The sequence below is a fragment of the Numida meleagris genome, chromosome Z, assembly GCF_002078875.1.
Source record: "Numida meleagris isolate 19003 breed g44 Domestic line chromosome Z, NumMel1.0, whole genome shotgun sequence".
In the NCBI taxonomy this organism is placed as follows: domain Eukaryota; kingdom Metazoa; phylum Chordata; class Aves; order Galliformes; family Numididae; genus Numida; species Numida meleagris.
Genome location: NC_034438.1, coordinates 24,613,240 through 24,637,006, shown reverse-complemented (window position 1 = coordinate 24,637,006; position 23,767 = coordinate 24,613,240). Strand labels below are relative to the sequence as shown.

The window sequence follows — 23,767 nt, the reverse complement described above, 5'->3', positions numbered from 1 at the left end:
GATCATTGCCTATAATATAAAAGTTGCAGCCCAAATCAGATAACTTTTTTTTCCATAAGCTAGGTTCAGTTACTTTTCTCACTGGGAGAAAGGTATTTATGGATCATGACTCAGCAAAGAAAGACCTACCTGTGTAAAGAACAAAGGTGGTAAAGTCAAAGGCAAATAATGAAGTTGTTCCCCAACTCCACTATCTAATCATTTGTATAATCTGAACTATGATACAGACATCAACTTTGCTTCTACACTGCTAACAGTAAAGTTAAAAAAAAAAAACAAAAAAAAACCCCAAAAAAACCCCACAGAAGTTCTAAAGAACTTATATTTTAGCAAACTTTGAACCCAGTAAAATTGGCACATATTGCCCCAGAGAGTGAATTAGATGATCTTTAGCCTGAATGATCCTATGATTTTGAGAACTACCTTCTACAGGCTTGATTAGCCTTTCAAGTTACCTTCAAAAATAGGTATATTTATAATTCATTAGAAAATTTGCATTTCATAAAGAAGAAACTATATACAACTTGTACTTTTCCAGCTAGCAAACCTAACACTGTAATGGGTGATGGTACCTCACTTTACGTCATCTTTGCATCCACTTCTTTGTTACCTAGGGAGCAAGCACTGCCTTATTTCAGACTACTTAAATCAAAGACATTGTTCAACCCAATTCAGTTGAAGCTGCACATTGATTACAATTATTTACTTCAGTTTATTATGCTGGTGATTTTGTTTATAAATTTACGATAGAGCAAATAAACACAAATGGGAATGTGTGCGTGTACTTACATACAAGTAAAAAGTCATCAGCTAACTAATTATATATCATTAAACATCAGTTTACGTGTACAGAAGGCTGAGGCTTGGTCATCTGGCATCCTAATATCCTCTTTGATCTACATTTTTCCATGGGAAAAATCTATATTTTTTATATAAATACTGATGTGTGAATCTGTACATACTGTCAATATTTCATATTCTGCAAAATTTCTATAAATCACATCAAGTCACCTGCAAGATGTGGCAAGTCACCAAAGTAAGCAACATACACTTTAAAAATAATCCCCATTTATTTGAGAAACAGTACATCAGAGAAATAATCTACCTGTGCACACACAGACTTAATCATAAATAGCTTTGATCAACAATTAGAACTGTGCATCCAGCCCACGACAAACATCGTCTGTAGGTTTCTAAATGCTTGACAAGGTAGCGGAGCATTGTTGTTCCCATTTTACAGCTGGAACAGAAAAGTCAGATGGCTTGTCTAAAGACTCAGGAAGGAAATCAGTGTCACAACTGGCGAAACAGCCCATGACTCTTCACTCAAGCCCAGTCTCAAGCCATAAGCCTGTTGATCGTGACTGTATTTATAAAAGCTGAATTTTTTAAAAAAACTGAGACAAAGGAATATGAGTTGGTTCCTAAAACTCAAAGAAGAAACTAAGTTTTCTTGTGGGTACAGGACATGATCATTGTGGCAATCTGAGGATCAGTAAAACCAGTTACCTGAAGCCACTCATGGGAAGAGGCCCCTTGGTAAGAGCTAGATATGTGGAAATGGCACAGTAGCGCAGAGCAAGCTGGACCACAAGGCCCACTGGAACCACCAAAACTGAGCTGGTGGCACAGCAAAACTGTGGAGAATTCCCACTAGTGCCGAAGGCCGTTTCTTAGTCACAAAGGTTCTGTGCTGACCAACACTTGCCTCACACTGAGAGGAGGCCGCCCAGCCCTTTCCCATGGTGGAGGCCATGGGCAGCATGGGCTGTCTGTGCACAGCTTTCCTATCTGTAGCATGACTGTTCATATGATTGCTGCTGGACATAGCATATTTTGCATTTCAGCACAGCACGACCCTGCTGAACACTGATTATAAGTAGCACTTGTTGCCCATTGCATGTAAAAATGATGTCTCAGAAGGACTGGGATTTCACAGGAGGATATTTCTATTGGCAGGGGTAGAAATGAAGGCAGACATCTTTTGGCATGATTATCTTTACTGCCCTTGAAGAACAGTAGAGCATTATTCACATGTGTTCACAAGGGTTGCTTCAATCCACCACCACCCATTCCACACGCATAGCACAGCCCCAAACACAGACTCCAGAAAGACAAACCATGCACAGCCAAGCTGGGAAAAGGATGCAATGCTATGTTCCTTGTGGCATCCAAGGGTACCTCTTCCCTTGTGCCACACAGAAGTTTTCACATCACAGCTCTGTCAGCACATGCAGGCAGGGAGCAGGGCACTACAGGCCACAGGAGGGGCTGCACCGCTCAGGGAAGTCACGCTGTTCTCTCAGTTGTGGCTGCGAGCTGGACACTTCCAGTTTTCCTGAGGTAGCAGATGCAGAGGTTTTTGTTTCATACTTCAATGCAAAAGTGCAGGAAAAGGGGACAAACAGGCATGGTAGGGTTTCTTAGGAAAGACACAAACACATATTGTAAAACAGGTTTCTGATGTATTCCATTAGGACAGACAGTGCCAGGGCCTCCAAAAGCAAGCCTTACCCTTCCAGAATCACCCTGAAGAATAGTTATGGGATTGTTGTGGCAAGTTAAAAAACAGTCAGCCAGAGAGTTGTTAATTTCACAAATAGTGCTCAGATACCTGTCTCTTCAAAGTCCTGAACTTAATGCAGAAGGAACTCCTCTGCAGCAGGTCAGGGCAGGAGAATCCCAGGCCCGAAGCTATAGCAGTACACAGTACTGGCAGCTGGAAGAACAGCACTGCTATAGAGAGGCATTTGCAGGATTGATATGCAGAAAATATTTGTCAGAAGACAAATAAACCCACTCTTTTTGTTGTTCTGCCAGTTTTTGTGCCAAGCATTTTACCAGGACAGGATCTACTTTGGAGTCAAACTTATTGGCAAACCAATGCCCATAATTCATAAGCCATCTTAATTCTGCAGCCCCATAGATGCAAACACTACGAAGGTGGGTACCAGTGCATGGAGGATACAAATGGTCTTCAAGATAACTCCATTTCACCAAACGAGTTTTGCTCTGCAGGTCTGTGATGTCTTGGGCAGACCTCGAAAGTTCCCCAGGCACACCAGGAACACGCACAAGAGTGGCCCAGAAATGTTCATCTGGAGAGTAAGTATCCCTTGACCAATCAAAAAAGTCTTTTGCAAGAGAGCTGCTAAGGATGTACTGAATAAAAGCTCGACTTAAAACAAAATAGGCACTGCCAACAAATACCTCGATATTATGAGGCGGTGGGTTCTTGGAAACATTGGTTTTCACAGGCATCTGCATGTATTCATAAGGCACTTTCATAAGTTCATAATGATAAGTAAATCGTTCTCTTTTGCTACTACTTGGCTTTACAGTTTCCAGCATGTTTCCCCCACCGAGTTTCTTTAGTTCAGCAACCAACTGGAAATTTGATCTCAGAGGGAAATCTTGGCCGCACAAGTTAATAACATACTTCCAGGGAACTGCAGAGTCCATCAGATCAGACAGACAATTTAAATCTGCTTGCAGTCTTGAAATATGTGCGTAGTTCACCATCTCCAGTTTTGATGCTATGAAAATATTGGGGAAACATTTAGCTAGATTGTTCATAGCAGATTTAAAACTTCTTGCTGCTTTTTGGTCATAATGAATGCAATATATATTTTGATGACTGTACAGTGTATGTATGAGCCTTTCAACCATCACTGCATCTTTGTGAACAACAAAAGAGTAGGCTATTGGAAAACTCTCTTCCTCTGGAGAAACAGGTTTCAGGTGGTATTTCCTCAGTGTACGATACATGTTGCAATCATTTGTCATTGCGATGATATCTTCATCATCTAAATCAATTATATCTTTCCTTCTTATCTCTAAACTCTTGCCAATTTCCTGGGGATCTTGTTCGTATATAGATGAACAGTTAATTTCATACTGGAAGTGGTTTCTCAGGTAGGAATATCTGTTTCTAACAAAAGAAGATGTGCTCAAGAAGTGCTCAACCAAATAAATGCTCTTAGGTGGAAAAAAGTGTCTTTCAACATGGAGGAGCTTCAGGAGTGCAATCACCCACCCCGTGAAACACAGGATCAGAATCTTCCTTCTTGTGGGACACCTGCAGGGAAACTTATGCCTCTTCATTCTGTAAGAAAACAGAGATATACTGATATTTTACAAGCGGAACGATGCCTCGGAGGCACTTATATCTTTACAACATAAACACCACCTCTCCTCTTAATCATCATGTTAATTCAAAGATAGATTTTCCACAATAATAGGCAAAGATTTCATTACCCCAATTATTTGACTGAAGGCAATAAAATAACTCTGATTTCAGATAATAACCAGAATGCTGGAATAAGATTCCTGCTGTATATTTTCCAGAGCACTTTTTTCTTTTGAAACACGCAAACAGAAGTACAGCAACCGCTGCATTGGCAAAAACATGATTGTCCTCTTAAGTAAGTAGGATGGAGACTTTATTTTCTGAAGCAACTCCAGAGAATTCAATGGGAGGAGCAAGAGACTCTTATGAGTCTGCAAAGAATGCATGCTTAACAGTAGGTATTAGGGTAAAAAAGAAAAAAAAAAAGAAAGGAAAATATTTACTTGAAAGCTTTAGAATTCAGTCAGAGCTTCAGTCAGAGCATCCTCATTGTCTCTTAACACTGGGGGTGGACAATGAAGTCCAACAAGAAATGAATTTTCTTCCTGTCCCTTCCCAGCAGGGTCTGACATGCCCAAAGTCCAGATTTCTTCTTGAAAGTACTGCTAATCCTCCCTGAAAGAAAGAGACAGATGAAAACACAGCATATCCATCCGCTGGAGATGGTATATAACACAACCTTTGAAGGCAGGTGGGGCAGCAGTGAGAAAAAGTGCATATATCTTGCTGTATGAGTCACCCTCAGCTGTGACTGCAAAGCAGAGACAAGGCCCATTTTTTATGAAACAGGATAAATAGCACCATTTCTGTGAAGCAGTTTAGCTGCTGAAGTATTACAGCAATGAAAGCTCAATACAGTGATCCTGTTTCCATATATACTTGACTTACCAACTGAGTGCAAGCATAATTGTTGCTGTTCCTGAATTAGTTAGACTAGAGTCCATATCCAAGTGAAGCATTAGTTTAAGCTCAATTTCCTTGCTATGTTGCAATGTTCTTGCAGAACAGCTCCCAGCATACTCTTTTGGGAAGAAGCTGATCCAGAATGCTTCATAGTGCCCACCCACTTTGCCAGCTATGTTCAGACCTGTTATTGGCTTTGAAACTTTGCATGTGCACAGTCAACAGAAGTATGCATGTAACCTGCTGTGTATTTTATGCAATGCTGTTGCAATGCCAGAGAGGCTTCAGTTCAGGACAGAAACAACACGGTCTTTTGCAAATCAAAGAGATGATTTGGGAGTGTTGTACATAGTCTCATGTTGGAAGATTCACTGCACAGTGGGCAGCTTGCCTCTAGGTCTCCCATGTCATTCTTACTCTGCTTATTCCTTGTTAGACAAAAGACAGAGGACACAGACAAGGCATTGTGTTCTCCGGTTCCTGAAGCCACATAACAGATGATGGTGCCATGGCAAAACAGCCCCAGTCAGTTTCAGCATTACCCACGTGGATGGATGGCTCAGCACAACCCTTCTCCTTCAATCCCTATGACAAACATCAGGCAAACATCTATAGTGTTTTGCCTTCTCCTCAACTGTACCAATCTCAACAGAAGCTATGCTTCCACATGGAACACCAACACAAATCCTTCAAACCAAATGCTGGAGCTTCCCTGCTCAGACTCTTAATCATTTTCAGGTGTGGCTACAGGCAGGAATAAGACAGTGAGATTACCAGAAGTGACTCAAATGCCTGCAGATTCCATGCAGGCATGTAAAATCAAGGACTGAGATGTATATGCAACACTTAGTAAGAGACTAATGGGCATCTTTAATGTACCCATCATGGCCAGGTCCTGCAACCTCTAGCTTCACTGTCTAAATGTAGCCTGTCAAGATGGAGCTGTTTCACTACTCTCTCTCCTTGTGTTTTCCTTTCCCTGTTATTTCTTCTCCAGGAGCAACAGAAAGAAGGAAATGTCACCTTTCTTGAATAGATGCATGCAGCCTTGGTGTGAGCTCTTCATGCAGGTGCCCACACAGGTTCACCAGGCCTGCCTGATCCCCTGGCATGCTCTGTGCTTCACCTGGGGATGCTGGGTACGGACTGAGGAAGGGACTGCACAGATATACTCAATTTGTAAAAGCCAGACCTTGGCAGCTCTCAGTAGGTTGTACAAAATGCCATCAAGCATTCTAACAAACGATGAGGAAAAAACAGGTCTCAACCTCCAATGCTCCATTATCACAAAGCCAACATACCACTTTCTCCCTTAGCCAGCACTTGCATGCCTTCAAGTCTTCTCCAAACTAATATCTAATCAATGTCTTAATGTCTAATCCAGATTTCCCTTTTACCTCTTTCCGTTGTCTTCTTCCTTCTCTCTACAGCTCTTCCTTTGCAGGAAGCAGGAATGTAGAGTGCGATCCCTCTGGCTGCCCACCCTGTCACTCTGCCCGGTGGTCTCCCTACCCACCAAGGACAACCGAAATCACACGTGGCTGAACAAAGCCACTTCTTTCACAAAGGCAACTGAGAGGCCAGAAAAAGCAAAACAAAGCAAAACAAAGCAAACATGCTCTCCGGTGCTCCAAAAAGCCTTATGTACACTAGTTCTGGCCAGCACCACCCAGCATCAAACATTCTGTTTCTAGGTGAACCAACAAAAAAGCCAAGACTTTGCCAAGTTACCTGCTTAAAACTACCATTCCAGAACACTGGGGTCTGGTGCGGTGTGGAGACAGATCAGGATAAGAAAGAAATCACCCGGATAGCACTGAGTTTTTTATATCCCAGCTGATGGGCAAAGCACTTATGCTCAGCTCAGCTGAATGTTCCTATGGTTTTTGGCACTGTCAACCACAAGATACTATTATGCAATAGAAAAGGTCATAGAAACTCAGAAAACTGTGGTGATATGGTTTGAATTCCTTGTGGAGAACGGAACTAAGGAGCACTGGTGAGAAACCTCAACTCTTCCACCGAAACCCTTTGTTATGGAGGCTCTCCCTGATCCTGGCCAGCACATGTTCAGATGATAGCACCAGGAACTAGCAATTATACCCACAGCCTCAGCTGTTTTTTTACAACTCACAACAATTTCACTATCACCACAGTGGTAAGCAGAACCAGGCCGTGTATGATCCCAAGCACACTTCAGCAGTGCTGCTCACCACTACCGATATCCCACCATCTCTCCTGCTCACACTTATCACATTAAATTCACAGTCACCGTTGTTATCTCCAAAGCCAGGTTCAGTGTACTGGAAGAGCAGCAACAGCTCCGCTTGTTAGGCACAAAGCATTTTTCTCTAACCAGGACAAGAGAGAGGGATTTCCTGAGGAACAGTGTGAGAGAAGAGAATGGAAAACTTCAGGACAGACAAGCACCACAAAATCTCATCAGCTTTTGGTTTAAGTGCACAGCTCTTATTTCTTAGCACATGCAATGCTTGAAGCCCCTCTCACACACAGCACTGTCCCACACACACAGTCACCTCTGGAGGAGGAGGAGGGAACGAACAGTAAGCAACTGACAGTGAGAGCCACCAGCAACTGCCCAAAGCACACACCTGGCTTAGCACCGACTGCAATGAATATTGTGCTCCTGAGTAATTTTTCTCTCAATTACTAACTATGTAGGATCAATGGTCCCTATTCTGCACAAGGATTTTTTACTAGGAAGAGGGGATGGAGTTGCATTGTACCTTGTTTCTTAAAATTTCTGTCTCCCCCACATGCGAGAGCACAGCTGAAGGAATTAATGGAGAGTAGCCACATCTTGTAATCAACACACACCGCATGGCTACAACATACACACACACAGAGTCTGGTCCAAGCATTCACTGGGTGGGATGTGAAGTACTGAATGGCTCAGAGGAGACAAGCAGGAGTTTTATTTATCTCCTGCATCTGTAATGCAAGGGCAAGGGATGTTCAAGTAAAACAGACATGGAACAAATACAAGGGAAACACATGCACGTTGTGTAAGAACACATGTATGCGTTCATAGTTTATACACGTGTTTATACATGTGGTTACTGTCTGTCAGAAGGCATCCTAAAGACCATGAGCTCAGCAGGATTCAAGAAAGAATTAGGCAATCAGCCGGTGAGTTAGAAGGGACAATCAAAGGGTTAACTATTGCATGGAACTGGAATAAGTAGAATGCAAGGCAAGATAAGGAAAGGAACTCGGTGAAACCCCATTATCAGCAAGGACCAGTACAAGGAGTTGACCGAAGATAGAGTGACTCTGCAAAAGCAGCAGTGGGGTGAAAAGGGCAGAGTGATGAAGACCTCGAGCCTTCATCCAACGACCACCAGAAGGAACTACAACGCATGCGCTGAAGGGACGGACCATATGCAAAAGAATTCCCAGGAAGTGATGAATATGTAGATGGATCCTGGGAAACCTGCTGAATATGTAGATGGGTCCCGGGAAATCTGCTGAATATGTATAAGCTTGGCTTTTAAATGTGTGGTGTTTTTGCTTACCGGTGGGCAAGCTAGGAGGAAATATCCCCCTTGCCCCCGGCATATGCGCAGTGCTGAATAAAACATACCTGCTTTGTAATCTCACTTGGGTTACAGAGTTTGATTCCGCAAATCACCGGCTATTGGGAGTTTCTAGAGTTACATTAGCCAGGATATAAATATGGATGAAATCTCAATTCTCTGGCACCAAGACGTAGGGCAATTAGCAGCTGCCAAGAGCCCTAATTGGAAATTTTTACCAACAAAAATGCTTATTGTGACTATTGCTCTGCTCTCTGATTTTTCTTTTGAACCAGAATGGGGACTGATCGTTGGATTCATTATAGCACTATTTCCTTCCACCCAGGGAATAACTGGGTTTTCTGTATTTCCCACCCTGCCAGAAGCCATTCTGAGCAGCTTTACACCTTCATACTCTTCAAACCATTTGCTTTGTGCAACTGTGAAAGTGGTGCAGTTACGCTGAAGGACAAACAAAGGGAGAGTTTCACACCCCCTGAAGGACTTCAGTCATGCCTCAAGTCGTTGGTGCAGAGAAAGACACGGGATGTTCTTGAGGAAGAACACAAGAGCTGTGCAGCTTTTGTAAGCAGAACAAACCCTCCTGAGTGGAACTGAGGGAAGCCTGAGCTGGAAGAGAAACTCCCTCCTCACACCCACTAGACTTGCAGAAGGACCAGAAAATGCATGGCACTCCACACTTGGGCAGCGGTGCTCTGTTCTCGCCTATGGGCTTCAATCCAGTGCACGTCTCAGCTTTTGAGAGCCTGCAGAAGAGTTCTGCAGCTCTCCTGTGGCTTGCAAACCTCTCATCAAAACCTGTAAAGCCCACACAATCAGAACATAGGCTTTTTTCTTCTCGCTGTCCTTGAATACTATCCAAGCAAACAGCATTTTGACTCATCTCATGGCAGCATAACTCAGTGTTGCTGGAATTAAAGTGATGGAAAAACCTGTACAAGAGGCTTCTTTAGCAGGGATTGTTCCTGAGCCTCATGAGCTCAGAGAGCACTGAACCTGTTGAAAGTTATGAGCAGATCTTGGCCAGCTGAGGGAAGCATGGGAAGGAGGGCCATGCTGAAGGCAGAAGCACGCTAGAAAATGCACACTTGGAATTAGACAAGTTTGTTCTGCCACAGGGACATGGGACTAAGAAAAGAGGTAATAATGCACGTGTTTACATATTATGTGCATTCTGGGTAACCAGCAAAGGTCTGGGGAAGTGAAGTATGAGAATAACTGCAGAAAAACTGCTACTGTCAAGGTCACTACTTGCTGCTCTCAGCTGGCTGTGCAGAAGTTTACCCTCCTGAGAAAAAATTGTTCCTGCTTGCAAACTGGTCAGCTGCAGAGTGCCCAGAAATGTGCCCTGCAGTGTCATCACCCATGTAGAAAGCAGAATTTGCACCTGTACACCAGCCAGAGGCAACCTGCTTGGGTCCACAACGTGGCACAGCTGATACCGAGTTCATACTGAAACACTTTCACAGAGGCGGAAGTAACATTCACCAACATGGCAAGCAAGGCAAACCGAACCGTGTTTGTTTCCCTTAGCTTTTACAACTCAGCCTACTATGGTACAGCAGAAAAATGTAGAAGTGTGTAATTTCTACTGAGAGAATGCAGCTGGTTGAGATGTTAACTGCTTACAGGGTAAAACCCAAGGAAAGGCTAATTCAAGGTAAATTAAAACCCATTTTTAGTATTCTTTTGGGAGAGACAAGAAAGAGAAGTGTTAAGCCAATTATTATTTCAGCTCGGCAGGCCCATAATACTTCTAGGCACTACTGGGCGCTTACTCTGTAAAGTGGCTCTCCCTTCACCACTGCTGCTTGCACTCAGAACAAATGGGCAAAGGCAAAGTATCCATCGCCCAAGTTCAACCTGCAGCCTCTTAGTAGCTCTGTCGACAGCAAATGAAGCAGTGAGGTAGCATGGGACACCTCCCCCAGCCCAGCATCTTCTCCCTTAGGACCACACATATGGAAAGAGCAACAGGAGAAGTCATGTCCACCTCTGTGAGACATGGTGGCCCTGGAGGTAAAATCAGGAGTTGACTGTCTGAGGAGAATCAGGAAACTCAGGTATTAACCTGCTGAGTCACAGCATTATACAGGACGTTGTGGTCCAGTGGTAAATCTCTAAAGAGCCTCATGCAAACAAGGAGCATGCAAGTTAGTTTATTGCAAACCACATTTGGTACAGGGTGCACACCCTTTCCTTCAGAGCAAAAACAATTCTAAGGCGCCACTTGGGAAACCATGCTAATGTGCTGTCATGTGTTACTGCCACAGGACTGTTTAGCATTGATCCACAATGTCTTTGAGTTTTTTGTGACAGGGAGCAAAACTCACTGTGGTTCAAGCACTTAAGAGTGCTTCTGTATTTGTTTCTGACGAAGACCAGCAGAGAATCTGTCCCGTACAGTGACTCTGCCTGCAGCCCAGCTGGCCTTCCTGCGTGCCCCTATATTGGCAGTGCACATCAAAAAACACCAATGCCAGCTGCCTCGCTTGCTGTGGACCATGGACCCCTGAAGAACCATTCCCATATGTACTCTCCTAAGAGTCTGCTTTAACCCATCCAAAAGGGCAACCACATCATTGGCTTCATCAAAACCTGCAGTCTTCTTTCAACCTTTCCTGTGTAACCTGGAGTTGTTCCTTTTTTGTCTTTGTTTATGGAATCACAGAATCATTAAGGTTGGAAAATACCTCTAAATTCATCTAGTCCAACTGTCAAACCATCCCTCACCATGCCCACTGATTTGCGGAATCAAACTCTGTAACCCAAGTGAGATTACAAAACAGGTACGTTTTATTCAGCACTGCGCATATGCCGGGGGCAAGGGGGATATTTCCTCCTAGCTTGCCCACCGGTAAGCAAAAACACCACACATTTAAAAGCCAAGCTTATATATATTCAGCAGGTTTGCCAGGATCCATCTACATATTTATCATTTCCTGGGAATTCCTTTGCATACAGTCCGTCCCTCCAGCACATGCGTTGTAGTTCCTTCTGGTGGTCGTTGGATGAAGGCTCGAAGTCTTCCTCCCCCCTCCTGGTGGTCGTTGGATGAAGGCTCGATGTCTTCATCACTCTGGGTTAGAGAGGACAGTCGAAGGGTTACTATTGCATGGGGCTGGGGTAAGTAGAATGTAAGGCAAGATAAGAAAAGGAACTCGGCGAAACTCCATTATCAGCAGGGACCAGTACAAGGAACCGACCGAAGGCAGAGTGACTCTGCAAAGCAGTAGTGGGGTGAAAAGGGCAGAGTGATGAAGACGTCGAACCTTCATCCAACGACCACCAGGAGGAGGAAGGAAGACCTCGAGCCTTCATCCAACGACCACCAGGAGGAACTACAATGCATGCGCTGGAGGGACGGACCATATGCAAAGGAATTCCCGGGAAGTGATGAATATGTAGATGGGTCCCGGGAAACCTGCTGAATATGTATAAGCTTGGCTTTTAAATATCTAACATTTCTGCCCATGGTTATGTGAGTTTGGTAGGGCGGTGACCCCCCTCACATCCGGTGTGGACGCAGCACCGTAATAAACATACATGCTTTATAACCTAATCTCGGGTTATGGAGTTTGATTCCGCAAATCAACTCTGCTCTTTTCACCCCACTGCTGCTTTGCAGAGTCACGCCGTCTTCGGCTGGCTGCTTGTACTGGTCCCTGCTGATAATGGAGTTTTGCCGAGTTCCTTTTCTTACCTTGCCTTAAATTCTACTTACCCCAGCTCCATGCAATAGTTAACCCTTTGACTGTCCCTTCTAAGTCACACTAACCACATCCCTCAGTGCCACATCTACACGGTTCTTGAACACCTCCAGGGATGCTGACTCCACCACCTCCCTGGGCAGCCTGTGCCAGTGCAGCACCACTCTTTCTGAGAAGAAATGTTTCCCGATATCCAGCCAGAACCTCCCCTAGCACAACTGGAAAGCATTTTCTTTCATCCTATCACTCTGTGTGTGTGTGTGTGTGTGTGCAAGAGAGAGGAAGAAATTTTTCTGCTTATTATTCTGCTTATTTTTGGGTGTTGGGCAGCACTATTGGACATGTTCTTGTGTGTAACCCAACAGTTTTTAAGGGGAGGTAGCACGGTGTCATAGTGCTCAATGTAGTAACACTGCTGCTGTGTGGCTGGAGGTCCCATAAGAGGCTACTGCAAATGAGTGACTGTGGTCTCTCCTCTCCTTCAAACTCTTCCCTATGGGAACTTCATGCATCTTCTGTCTGGCCATCACCTCTTCTGAGATGCCACTACCTTTCACCGTTACCTGAGAGAAGAAGCTGACTCTCACTTTGAATTCAGATCATGCTGACTTGCCAAGAGCTCATTAACCAGACTATTTGCAACTGTAAGGAACTTTGCAATTCCCCAGCACTCAGTTTGGTTCTCTCCTCATGTTTGCTGTTTGAAGATCCCTGCTGCCCAGCCCATCACTGCAGGAGGGGAAGGAGCTCCAGGGGTGGGACTGAGAGGCAAGCCAGCAGAGCTGTCTAAGGAAGTTTGCAGTGTGTCTGCCTGCAGCAGTCCCTGCACTCCCTAAGGAATGCTGCGAGACGCACTACAGTCAGCACACACCAGCCCTCCTGCAGTGCCCTCTGCCAGCCTGTCCTGAAGGACCTGTTTGGTAAGCAAACAGAATTCCAAGCTCAGCCAGCAACTACCTGGATATGCAGAAGAACAACAGCCATGGCCTCTCTTAACACACCTCTGTCCCTAATGTACTCCGCTTCTTTTCTACTTCAGTGTTGCTGTTGTGCCAGAAGGCCAGCTGGGGACCACCACCGTCTGTTGGCATGACAAGGTGTGTTGGCTGCTACCAAAAGAGCGATTCCTGGAAAATTCAAGCTGAAAGTAGGGGACTCCCCCCAGTGTATCTGGAATACACGGCACTCATGGTGAATAAATACCATTGTGGGGCATCCTGATTTTGTGCCTGCACAGAGCAAGAGTTAAGGAAAACCATAAACTCTAAATACAAATTTGTGAGAGAAGAGAAAATGGAGATGCAGGGGAGCAGGAGTCCTCCTGCACCTCTGTGCTGTTCTGTCTCCCATGCAGAAGCCCTTTTGGGCAGGAATGAGGCTTCTCCCCCATCACTCAGATGAAAACAAAACAAAACAAAACAAAAATATAGTAGCTCAGGCACCGAGTAAAGTATGAGCAGCAGAAAATAAGTGGGAAAATGATGAAAGAGGAGAATGGAGGGAGGGGCCAATGAAAGTAGGTGCTCTTGTGTAAGCGGCATTAAGGAAAAAAATAAAAGCAAGCAGAGGCCGGAGAGGCATGCCATCCGACATGCTGCTCCTCCAGCCTCAAAGGCACCTGAGCCAGAACCAGTGTCCGCAGCTTTCCTTGCAAACCAGACCAGCATGCAGCCAGCAGCACGACCACACAGCAGCGGGAGCAACAGGAAAAGTTCTCCCCCCACTGGGGAAAAACACTCTGGGAAAAGATGTCTCTCCTCTCCCTAACTGAAGACCTCTGACTGCTTTGTGCAAACCCACTCCCGCAGCCATGCAGACCTGGCTGAGATGATTCCATTACTGGCTGTGCAGAAGGGCACAGTTCCTTCCTTTGTTTCTACCTCTGCTGTGTACAAACCAAGCCACTGAAATGCAGGGTAGACCATGTTCCTTGGAGCTGAGGAAGGCGAGGGTAGAGATGTGCCCTGCTAAGTGATTTCCTTCTTGCAGCAAACTACCAGTTTGAGTCAAACATTCTCTACTTGATTATTCAATGGTGCTGGCTGGAAAAAATAATTTATTCACTTACTGGTGTTTACTGGTGCTAGCTGGTAATTTTCATTGCAAATTTATCTACGATAGGGATCTCAGAGCTCCTGGAGGAGTACTTTATACTGGCATCAGATCGAGATCAGTCGTCTCTATCAACTCTGCCTGTTTTTCTACCTGGTTTCCCAAGCTTCCAGCAGCGCCCAGTGCCCACCCCCTCATTTTGACCTGCCCGGTGTAATACACAGATCTCCTTTGAGGGACTGACAGCCAGAAAACTAAGAAACCCATGTTTATCCCTATTATTTCCGTGATGTTTTACAGACTTCTATTTGTGGAGCTCACAATGCAGAAAAATGCCCCATTACTTTCAGACCCAAGACTATTCAAGCAGTAAGCCCGTCAGTTTTAGGATTCTGAAGATTTGAAATAACTTGGTGTCCAATGAATAACAACAGTAACAAAATCTACAGTTTTTCACATTCTGATTTGTTTGTGTTTCTGGAAGAGAAAAAACAGCTTCTGAGCAGACACCTGAGAAACACCAATTCTGCAAAGATTTAGTGGTTATGGGTATCACATTTGACTTTGTCAACTCACAATGACACTGCCATCCAGCACTAAATATTAGGATGCTTTATTCGTGGGGTATATGGATTTGTGTTTCTTTACAGAATGCACTGTGCTGTATGCATGTGATTCTAATTATCTCTCGACCCCCATTCCTAACTCCATTAATATTGGTGAGGCCACACCTTGAGTACTGTGTTCAGTTTTAAGCCCTTCACTACAATAGAACATGGAGGCCCTGGAGCGTGTCCAGAGAAGGGCAACGAAACTGTGAGGGTTCTGGAGCACAGGCCTTATGAGGAGCGGCTGAGGGAGCTGGGATTGTTCAGCTTGGAGAAGAGGAGGCTCAAGGGAGACCTTACAACTCTCTACGACTGACTGAAAGGGGGTTGTGGTAGGTTGGGGTTGGCCTCTTCTCCTGCGCAACAGAGATAGGACGAGAGAGAATGTCTTCAAGTTGTGCCAGGGGAGGTTCAGATTGGATATTAAAAAGGATTTATTCTCTGAAAGAGTGGCAAGGCATTGAAACAGGCTGCCAGGGAGGTGATGGAGTCACCATCCCTGGAGTGTTCAAGAAACTTGTAGATGTGGCATTGAGGGGCATGGTTAATGGACATGGTGGGGATGGACTGACGGTTGGCCTAGATGATCTTAGAGGTATTTTCCAGCCTTCACACACACAGAGGTGATCCCCATAATCACAGTAGAATATCAATCATCATTTCCTGCATTCCTGAAACACACCAAGGCCAGGGAAGCCATGTCCCTGCTCTCCAGCCAGTGCATGGGGCAGGTGATTTCTGTGAGGCAGTGCAGGATAGCATCCCAGGGGAGTGGTTTCCAGCTGCTCTGCATCCCCTGTTAGCCTGGGGCTCTTCAGAGCAAATTCTGCTGCAGGCTGCTCCACTGAGTGTCCAGTGAGAACAGTCTCTCAGCCAGTTCCTTGGTATGCCCCAGACAGCTCTGCCCTGCCGGCCAGTGGGTTTGCAGCCCTCCTAAGGCACAGGGCTGAGCATTTAAACTCTCTGACTTTAAGAGGTATGAGTATCCCTGTATTTCAAGGACTTAATGCACCATAAAGGCAGGAGTCAGAGGAAAAATACACAGGTAAATAGGATTTACTTCTATCGTGGGGCAAGCTGGAGTTAACAACTTCTCTCTGACTCATATAAAAGTTTAAAATAATAATACCCTATGGTGGAGTGAGAGTTAACCTTTACCCCTAAACTACTGCACAGCATAAAAATCAGGCCCAAAGGGGCCAGAGCTTGTGTACATTGGCAGGAGCACTGGCATGACAGGGCTGAAGCTTCCTGTTGGAGGCAAAGGCAGGAGAAACCACACTGTGCTGCAAGAGGCTGCAGCCAGCAGCCAGGAGTGTTTCTCTGCTTCTGCAAATGGGCAGAGATGCCTTCACCTTTCTGCTGAGGCTCTGTTTGTAGACCTCACTGTAAGTCGCACCCTGCACGTCAATTCCTACTGAGTCAAAGCCTTCCCTGCCTGTCACAGCTGTCACATTGGTCACATCACTTGCCCTGCACTGCAGGCTCCCCTCCTGGTATCTGTGCCCTGGAAGTGCTGTGGGACACTCTGTGCAGGGAGAGCTGGGTGGGCAGGAGTCACAGCCCTGCCATCAGCTGCTCCCCCAACTCCAGGTCTACCCATGCTTCAGCTGAGTGCCAAGTCGGTGTACAAAGGGGCAAGGGTAGCTTCATTGACTGCAAGGATTTTTTTTTAAAGTCTGAAAATTCAGCTGACAAATCACGAGTGTAGGCTTGTTTAATAAGCCATGGGAGAGGAGACATTACCTATATAATAAGCAACTGTTTGTGTTTGCTCACATGGCATTCCTAAGCACAGAGAGGATAGGGAAAACGAACATAAAAAAGAGCAGACCACAGAATCGTATGAGTCAAGAAGGACCCTTAAAGGCCACCTAGTCCAACTTCCCTGCAGTGAACAGGGAGATCCACAGCTAGACCAGGTGCTCAGACCCCTGCCCAACCTGACCTTGAATGCCTCCAAGGACAGAGTTTCTACCACCTCTCTGGGCAACCTGTTCCGGTGCCTCATCATCCTCACTGTAAAAGACTTTTTCCTTATATCCAATCTAATTCTCCCCTCTTTATTAAATCCATTTCCCTTCTCCTGTCACCACAGACCCTGCTAAAGAGTCTGTCCCCTTCCTTCTCATAGCCCCCCTTTAGATACTGAAAGGCCGCTCTCAGACCTCCCTGGAGCCTCCTCTTCTTCAGGCTGAACAGCTCCAGCTCTCAGGTCCCAGGTCCCAGCAGGACAACCCAGAAAAGCCCAGGTCAGCTTGGCTGCTCCCCAGGAGCCAGGCTGAAGTGCCAACTCCCAGAGGACACAAGGCCATGCGGTGCTGCCTCCAGCATCTTGCAACTCCTTGTCCCAAGGTCCACACTTCCCCCTTGGGTAATGGCATGGCAGCCAACCCAAGGGCAGGAATTTGGGCTATGTATCATGCTGATGGTCCTGGTGATACTTGCTGAAGCTTGTTTCAGACACAACAATCTGCACTGAAATTCTACCTGTAATATATAAACATTCTATTATGGTTTGAATTTTGGGTGGTGCTGTGAGGAGCCAGGAACTGGACTCAATGATCCTCACAAGTCCCTTCCACATTGGGATAATGTATGATCCTGTAAGTACCTCACATCCCGTATGATGTCTCTCGTATGACAAGAAATCTTTCTTGCCATTATATATGAGGTTCCTACACATAACAGTTACAAAGAAATTTGAGGAACCATGTGTTGTACTCTTTGCACACACATTAAGATATGCCACAGCGTTTTCTGTTGGGTACCCTTTATGGCACATGCCAACTTCTTCCACCGGCATATTCCACATGCCATCCCTCCTCACTGCCAGCTTGCCCACCACCGCCAGCCCATGAGCCAGGGGCTGATATGTGCTCCGCCACTGGGGCATGAACTGACTGCTTAATGATGCATTTGGGCATGATGCTACCTGAGAATTCACATGTTGTCAGAGCTGTCCATCCTCATCTGGAAGAGAAGGGACTTGTGAGCAGCATGTCGCCCTCTGAGCTCCCCATCCTGCTGGAACTTTTTGGCCAGAGATCTGTCAAGGCTTGGGTCATTGAAAGAGGTATACAAAGCTTACCTCCCTTGCTAGATTTGGCACCCTATGGTTTATGTTCCATAAATGAGCTTTTTGTGACTCATCTACCACATCTCTTAGCTCCTTCGTTGATATTTCCTGGGAAACCTTAAAGGCTACAGACACAAGGGACTCCTGATTCCTTTTCTGTAGTGGGGAATCTACACCATAAGGTCTTCCAAAGCCCACTGGGTTCCACCTGTGAGACCCAACCACCTCACCAACGAGCACCAGCAGCACGCACAGCCCAGCCCACGCTCCTACCTGAAGTGGTTTTTTTTGGTTGTCTATGGGCACAGAAACCATCAGGGAGAACATCAGCACCTCTCAGGTCCTGGTGCTGAGCAAGAGCTGTCACATTTACAAAATCCCCTTCTGTTCTGCCTGTATTGTTGTAATACATAATAATCTTTTAGCAGAAGGCTGAAAATGCTCTCTTTCTGTTCTGCTAATTGACATGAAACTCCCACAAGGGAGATGCACATATCTGAGGATTTTTCTTGATATCAGACTGTACATCTTGGGCACCCAATGAGGCCCTCAGCAGAAAGGACAAACAGCTGGCAGGCTGACAAGTTATTGGGACTTACCTGTTCTCTATGAATGTTTCAACATTTTCTTGGCCTCCCTGAATCGTATACATCAGTGCTTGCCAGTTTCTTTACACTGGCTGATAGCATGCTGCTTGACCCTTTGTACTTTCTGAATTTTACCTTTGGTTAATTTGCCTGGACTACTTCTGAAGAATTTCAGAGATCTGGTCTCAGCCAAAGAGCTATTTTTAAGATGCTCGCTGACAGTCTGGGGACTGACCAGCATAATTTGCACCTATTATGCTAGGAAATAGCATGAACAGCACAGATTACCATCCACAAAAACCAGAGATGTGTCATGCGAGTGGATTTCAGTGTTTGGTGTCTCTCTCCTGCACCCCCACTGCAATCCGACACAAGCAATCCAAAGCACAGCCAAGTTTTCCATACCCCATTACCACTTTCCAACAAGTTGCAGTCCTTAAGAACGGCTTGCTTGTTTGGATTGCAACACAAAGTGCTAGTCAGTGCTGTCTGTGATTTTGAATGATTCTACAAGTGGGCAGCATACACAAAAATGCACAAAAACCTGACCAAAGCCAGTAGCTGATACGTGACCAACAACTGAAGATGCACAAAGACAACAGCAGCCCATGCTCCTTCCTATGCTGTCTTGTAAGAGCAGGCACAGCACATCTCACCCACTGGGCACCTCCAGCTCAGGACGCTGCCTCTGTGTACTCAAAGCAGGTTCTTGGAAAGAATAAAAAGGACAGAAAGACAACAAGAGCCCCCCCAAGCCTCTTCGCCACATACACTTTGCATCTACTCACAGCTCAGAAGCTGGCAAAGCTGCGGGGCTGCAGCTTTCTATTACACACTACCAACATCCTGTGATTTTCTGCCATGAATTTGCCCAGTTGCTTTTGATGTACCTTTCCTGATACACACGAGACTGCGTATCAGAAATCATTGTACAGCTGATCCCAGTAGTATGTAAAAAAAAAAAACTTTCTTACACTTGTTTTCAGTCTTCCACTTCCCACCGCCACTGGACTGCTGCAGTTCTGCTTCTGGAGGACAGCGAGCAGCGTTTCCCTCGTTCGCTGCCTTCACTTCAGCCACGAGTTAAGTGCCTTGTCCCCTCTCAACTGTTCCTCTCCCAGGCTCTCAAGTGCGAAAAAAACAAACCGAGCAAAATCAGGAATCACGCCAGTAACGCTGCCGGATGGAACAATTTCGGGGGTGTGCAGCGGAGCAGGTGGGACGCAGTGAACTGCTTAACCCCAAGAGCCACATTAGGCAGAGCCTCGAGGGAAAGTCCCCCGAGCGCGTCCCTTCGGAGCCCTCCTCCAGCATCAGGAAGTCTCAGCCCGTGAAAAGAGAAGTTGCCTTCGTCTCTTCTCGAGGGGCAAAACCAGCGGCAAGGAAACGGCGAACCCGTTCCTTTCTGACAGACCCTCGCTGTTCTGTTACTTCTGTTTACCTACAGGTAACGAGAGCCGTGCTAAAGGAAAAAAGTGAGCGCACCTGGCCGGGTAAGCCCAGTGCAGACTAACACACGCGTTTATAGCCATTCACGGAGCGGTGACACAACACCGGAGACTTCAGCCAACGCCACCACAGATTCGCACCCTGCTACAAACCCGCCTGAAGCTGGCACCGCTCTGCTCGGCTGCGCTCAGCTCCCGGCGTACACCTGCCCGCGGCCGCTGCTCTCCTGCCTTCCGAGCCGCCAGCTCCACCCCGCCGCTAACTTTTCGGGCACACGGTGCGATCTTACCGGAGCTCCTCAGCACGCCCGCTGGCAGCGCAGTACCGCGCAGAACCGCACCGCTCCGACCTCCCCTCGCCGCGCTCTGCCCCGCGCAGCAGCGCGCCCACGCCGCGCCGCGCCCCTTCCTCCTCCCCCTTCTCTTCCTCCTCCCTCCTCCTTCCCAAACTCTACAGCCGCGGCCGAGCCAGTAAGTTCGGGGAACCGCCGCCGCTCCGCTCTGCGCGGAAAGTTGGGGCCGGGCCGGGGCCGCCCGCAGCGCTCTCACCGCGGTGGGGCCGGGACGAGCGGTGCCGCGGCTCCTTGCGGTGCGCGGGCAAGTGCGCGTCTGCGTGTGTGTGTGTGTGAGCGCGGCACCCCGTGACGGGAGGAAAGGAGGGGCCGCTGTCCGCCCCACAACCTGGCGGCCGGGAGGAGGAGGAGGAAGAGGAGGCGGCGGCGGCGAGGTCCCCGGAGCGGAGCCCGCTGAGAACGCTCTCCACTGGGCAAGCTGCGGAATAAGCCGCCCTGGCAGCGGGACATCGCGGTCCTGCGGCTGCCTCCAGGCACAGCCCTGCGCTGTGCAGCCGAACGGAGCTGCCCGCTTTGCTCCCGGAGCGGCCGCGCCCCAGGACCTGCTCTCAGCGCACCCGCGGGCGGCTGCGGCCGCTGGACGCGCCGCAACTGAATTGCGTGTGAGCGTGTGTCCGAGCCCCTCCCGCAATAACAAGCAGAACTGGGACGCGTCTGTCGGACAATTCAAACGCCAGTGATACTGCTGCGACAATACCAGCGGAAACACTTTCTTCGAGAACAAAGAGTATGTCTTAGAAAGAAAACGTAAATACGTACATGTATTTGTAAATCCGAAGGCCCTCTGAAACTTGTTTCATCTTTGAACTGTTCTGCTCTCTTGCTGTGTCGCATTTAAGCTTCTTATTCTTTCTGTGATATGGCCAGAAACTTTAAATTCCAGATAATCTGTGTGATAATTTCTGACCAAACTGGTCATTTCATCCCTGATGAACAGAGAAAGTGCTTAAATCTCACACGTGACGTTGCTCATTCTCTCAGAACAGCAGTCTTCCCCAGTGTTTGATATCCAGGAGTAAAAAAGTCTTTGCCTCTGTGCCATGATCACAAAGCACTCACCAACTCCAGCTGCTCAAATTCCTATGGCAACATTATGTTGGTATATCTTTTGCCCCGCCCCCACCCCTCCTTCAGCATAATTTGCAGATGCCACCACCAAGTGTTTGCACCATACAGGACCTGAAATCACTTTCCTCAGCCAGCCTTCATTCTCGCACTTCCCTCGCCTTATCTGCTCTTACTGGTTACAGTTCAGCTTTGCCTGGCAAGAATGTGCATTGTTTTGTGCTGATCCTCCACCTAGTACATTCAGCTCCATCCGTATCTTTGCTTCCTGACTCATTTCCCCTAATCTCCCTTGCTTTTACCATGTTATAACCTACAGCCTATGCTATGCAGGAGATGGGATTTTCACACTGGGTCTCTTCTGGCCTTAACGCTGATGAATCCCAGCTGCGTTGTTTGCCTCCCAGCTGCTTATCTCCTCCTCGCCCTCACGTTTTTGTTTTACACGTTGTATTCCTCCTCGCTGATATTAACCTTACCACTGATTCTGTTCTACTCCACCTTGGCAAAACATAAATGAGTAAATTCGTGGGAATACAAACCTGAATTCGTGGCTTTTGTTCACTGCATCATCTCTTTCTCCTCTTATTCTGCATCAGAGTGCTAACAGCAGACAGAATGCCAAGGGTTTTGTATTCTTTGTGTTTCTTGTCCCCTATTCTGCACAGCACAAAATAAGCTCCCACTCACAGCCTACCAGTGGAGAAGAGGTTCACCAAGTAAGAGAACTGAATCACAGAAGAGGCAGGAGGGGCTGCACGGACCAACCGCTGCTGTTCACAGCAGACGCATCCTTATTCAGCTGTAGTCAGGATCACCAGCAGCTGCCCATCTTTGACCTGTGGTAGCAGCTTGCGTTTTTGTGCAATAGTACACTTAGAAAAAAAATAAATTTAAGCAGAGAAGACATCCTGTTCACAATGGTATGACTTTTGTCATCTCTGAGTGAATCTTTACATTAAGAAAAAGATTCCAGTACGCAGAATATGAAAAATTCATGGTTGTGAGATTTAGGAAGCAGAACTCTACATTCGTTACTCATATTAAAACAGACAATGTTGTCAAGATAAGATGCTTATAGACAACATAAATATGGAAAAATGTGGTAACTTACTTCTACATAATATGTCAGTGAGAGCTATTTCTATGTTATTCTGAATTTTTAACCTTTGCCCACCTCCAATCAATCAGATTTCTGTTGCTGTATCTTGGTGTTGCCTTAGGTCATGGAACCACGTTGGTGTAAGAGGATAGAAGGATTTGCCAACTCCTCCTAGTTTTTTATTATAATTTTATTAAACAATTTGTAACACAGAAAAGATGTCAAACAACATATAAGTAGCTCTAACAGTAACTTTTACAGTCAAAAATCTTTCACCTTTGATGAAAAACTAGTTTTGTCCTTCAAGGATGCTCCAAGCAGCAGTATCCGAATGAAGAGCTCCCTCAGACCAATATTCCTTCAGGTCTGTTTTGCTGCAGCAGCTGTGGGAATGTTCTGTTTACTTCCTGCCTGCAAACTGACCTTTACTAAATACCCGTCACTCAGTAGCCTTTAACTTTCTCTGGCTTCGAGGCACTTTGCTTTTCTTCCTTTTAATCTTTACAGCCTAACAGGCAATGATTGCTCATGCATCCTCAGGCACAGTATTAACTCTCTGACCGTCAGAAGCCTCTCTCTCCCCTAAACCTTCTCCTGTTTAAGACACTAATCAAATCCCTACAGAACAGCTCTTCACACTCCGAATAGCAAGCTGAGTATGTTACATATTGACAGGAGGCATTTCTCACCCCATTCACTCGAGTTAGGAGTAGCAGGCGTTATTATTTCAAGTCTTCTTGCAACTCCGGGAATTAAGGAGCTAGAACACCACTTGAATGCAGATAATTCTCCTAACAGTCAGATGTATTATAAACGTGCTACTGAGGCAGACTCACACTGTGCAAAATCAAAACAAACAGAAATCCTCCAGCAATCAGGCTGTAAATCCACGGTGTTACTAGACTGAAAAGCTCATTTACCAGAAGTGGTCTCACCGTGCTACCTGTCATGTGCTGGCGCCTTTTCTGACTGCCAGATAGATCTGCTTGAATCAACAACGGAATTTCCCTGAGCACTTCCAATGGTTAAGAGCCCTCTTCTAACTTCTCCAAGCATACATCCCATTCTCAATTGTTTGTATATAACCAAGCCTCACAAAGCAAAGTTGCTGGTGATTGTGAAAGCTGCCCATCTTGATTTTTCCTTAATAGCTTACGTTATTACATAAACTCTT

At 46.2% G+C, this 23,767-nt stretch overlaps 1 protein-coding gene across 2 annotated transcripts; it reads right to left on the bottom strand.

The window, feature by feature from the left end:
• On the bottom strand, nt 1,047-22,739 carry GCNT4 (glucosaminyl (N-acetyl) transferase 4, core 2). 2 transcript variants are annotated; one of them, XM_021380140.1, is made up of 3 exons: nt 19,600-22,739; nt 4,573-4,744; nt 1,047-4,105 (listed from the first exon to the last, which is right to left on the bottom strand). In XM_021380140.1, exon 3 carries the CDS (start codon nt 4,102-4,104, stop codon nt 2,737-2,739), a length of 1,368 nt encoding a protein of 455 aa, XP_021235815.1. In that variant the 5' UTR covers nt 4,105; nt 4,573-4,744; nt 19,600-22,739; the 3' UTR covers nt 1,047-2,736. The 2 variants fall into 2 exon arrangements, with proteins under 2 accessions (XP_021235815.1, XP_021235816.1); XM_021380141.1 differs by lacking the exon at nt 19,600-22,739 and adding an exon at nt 6,430-11,784.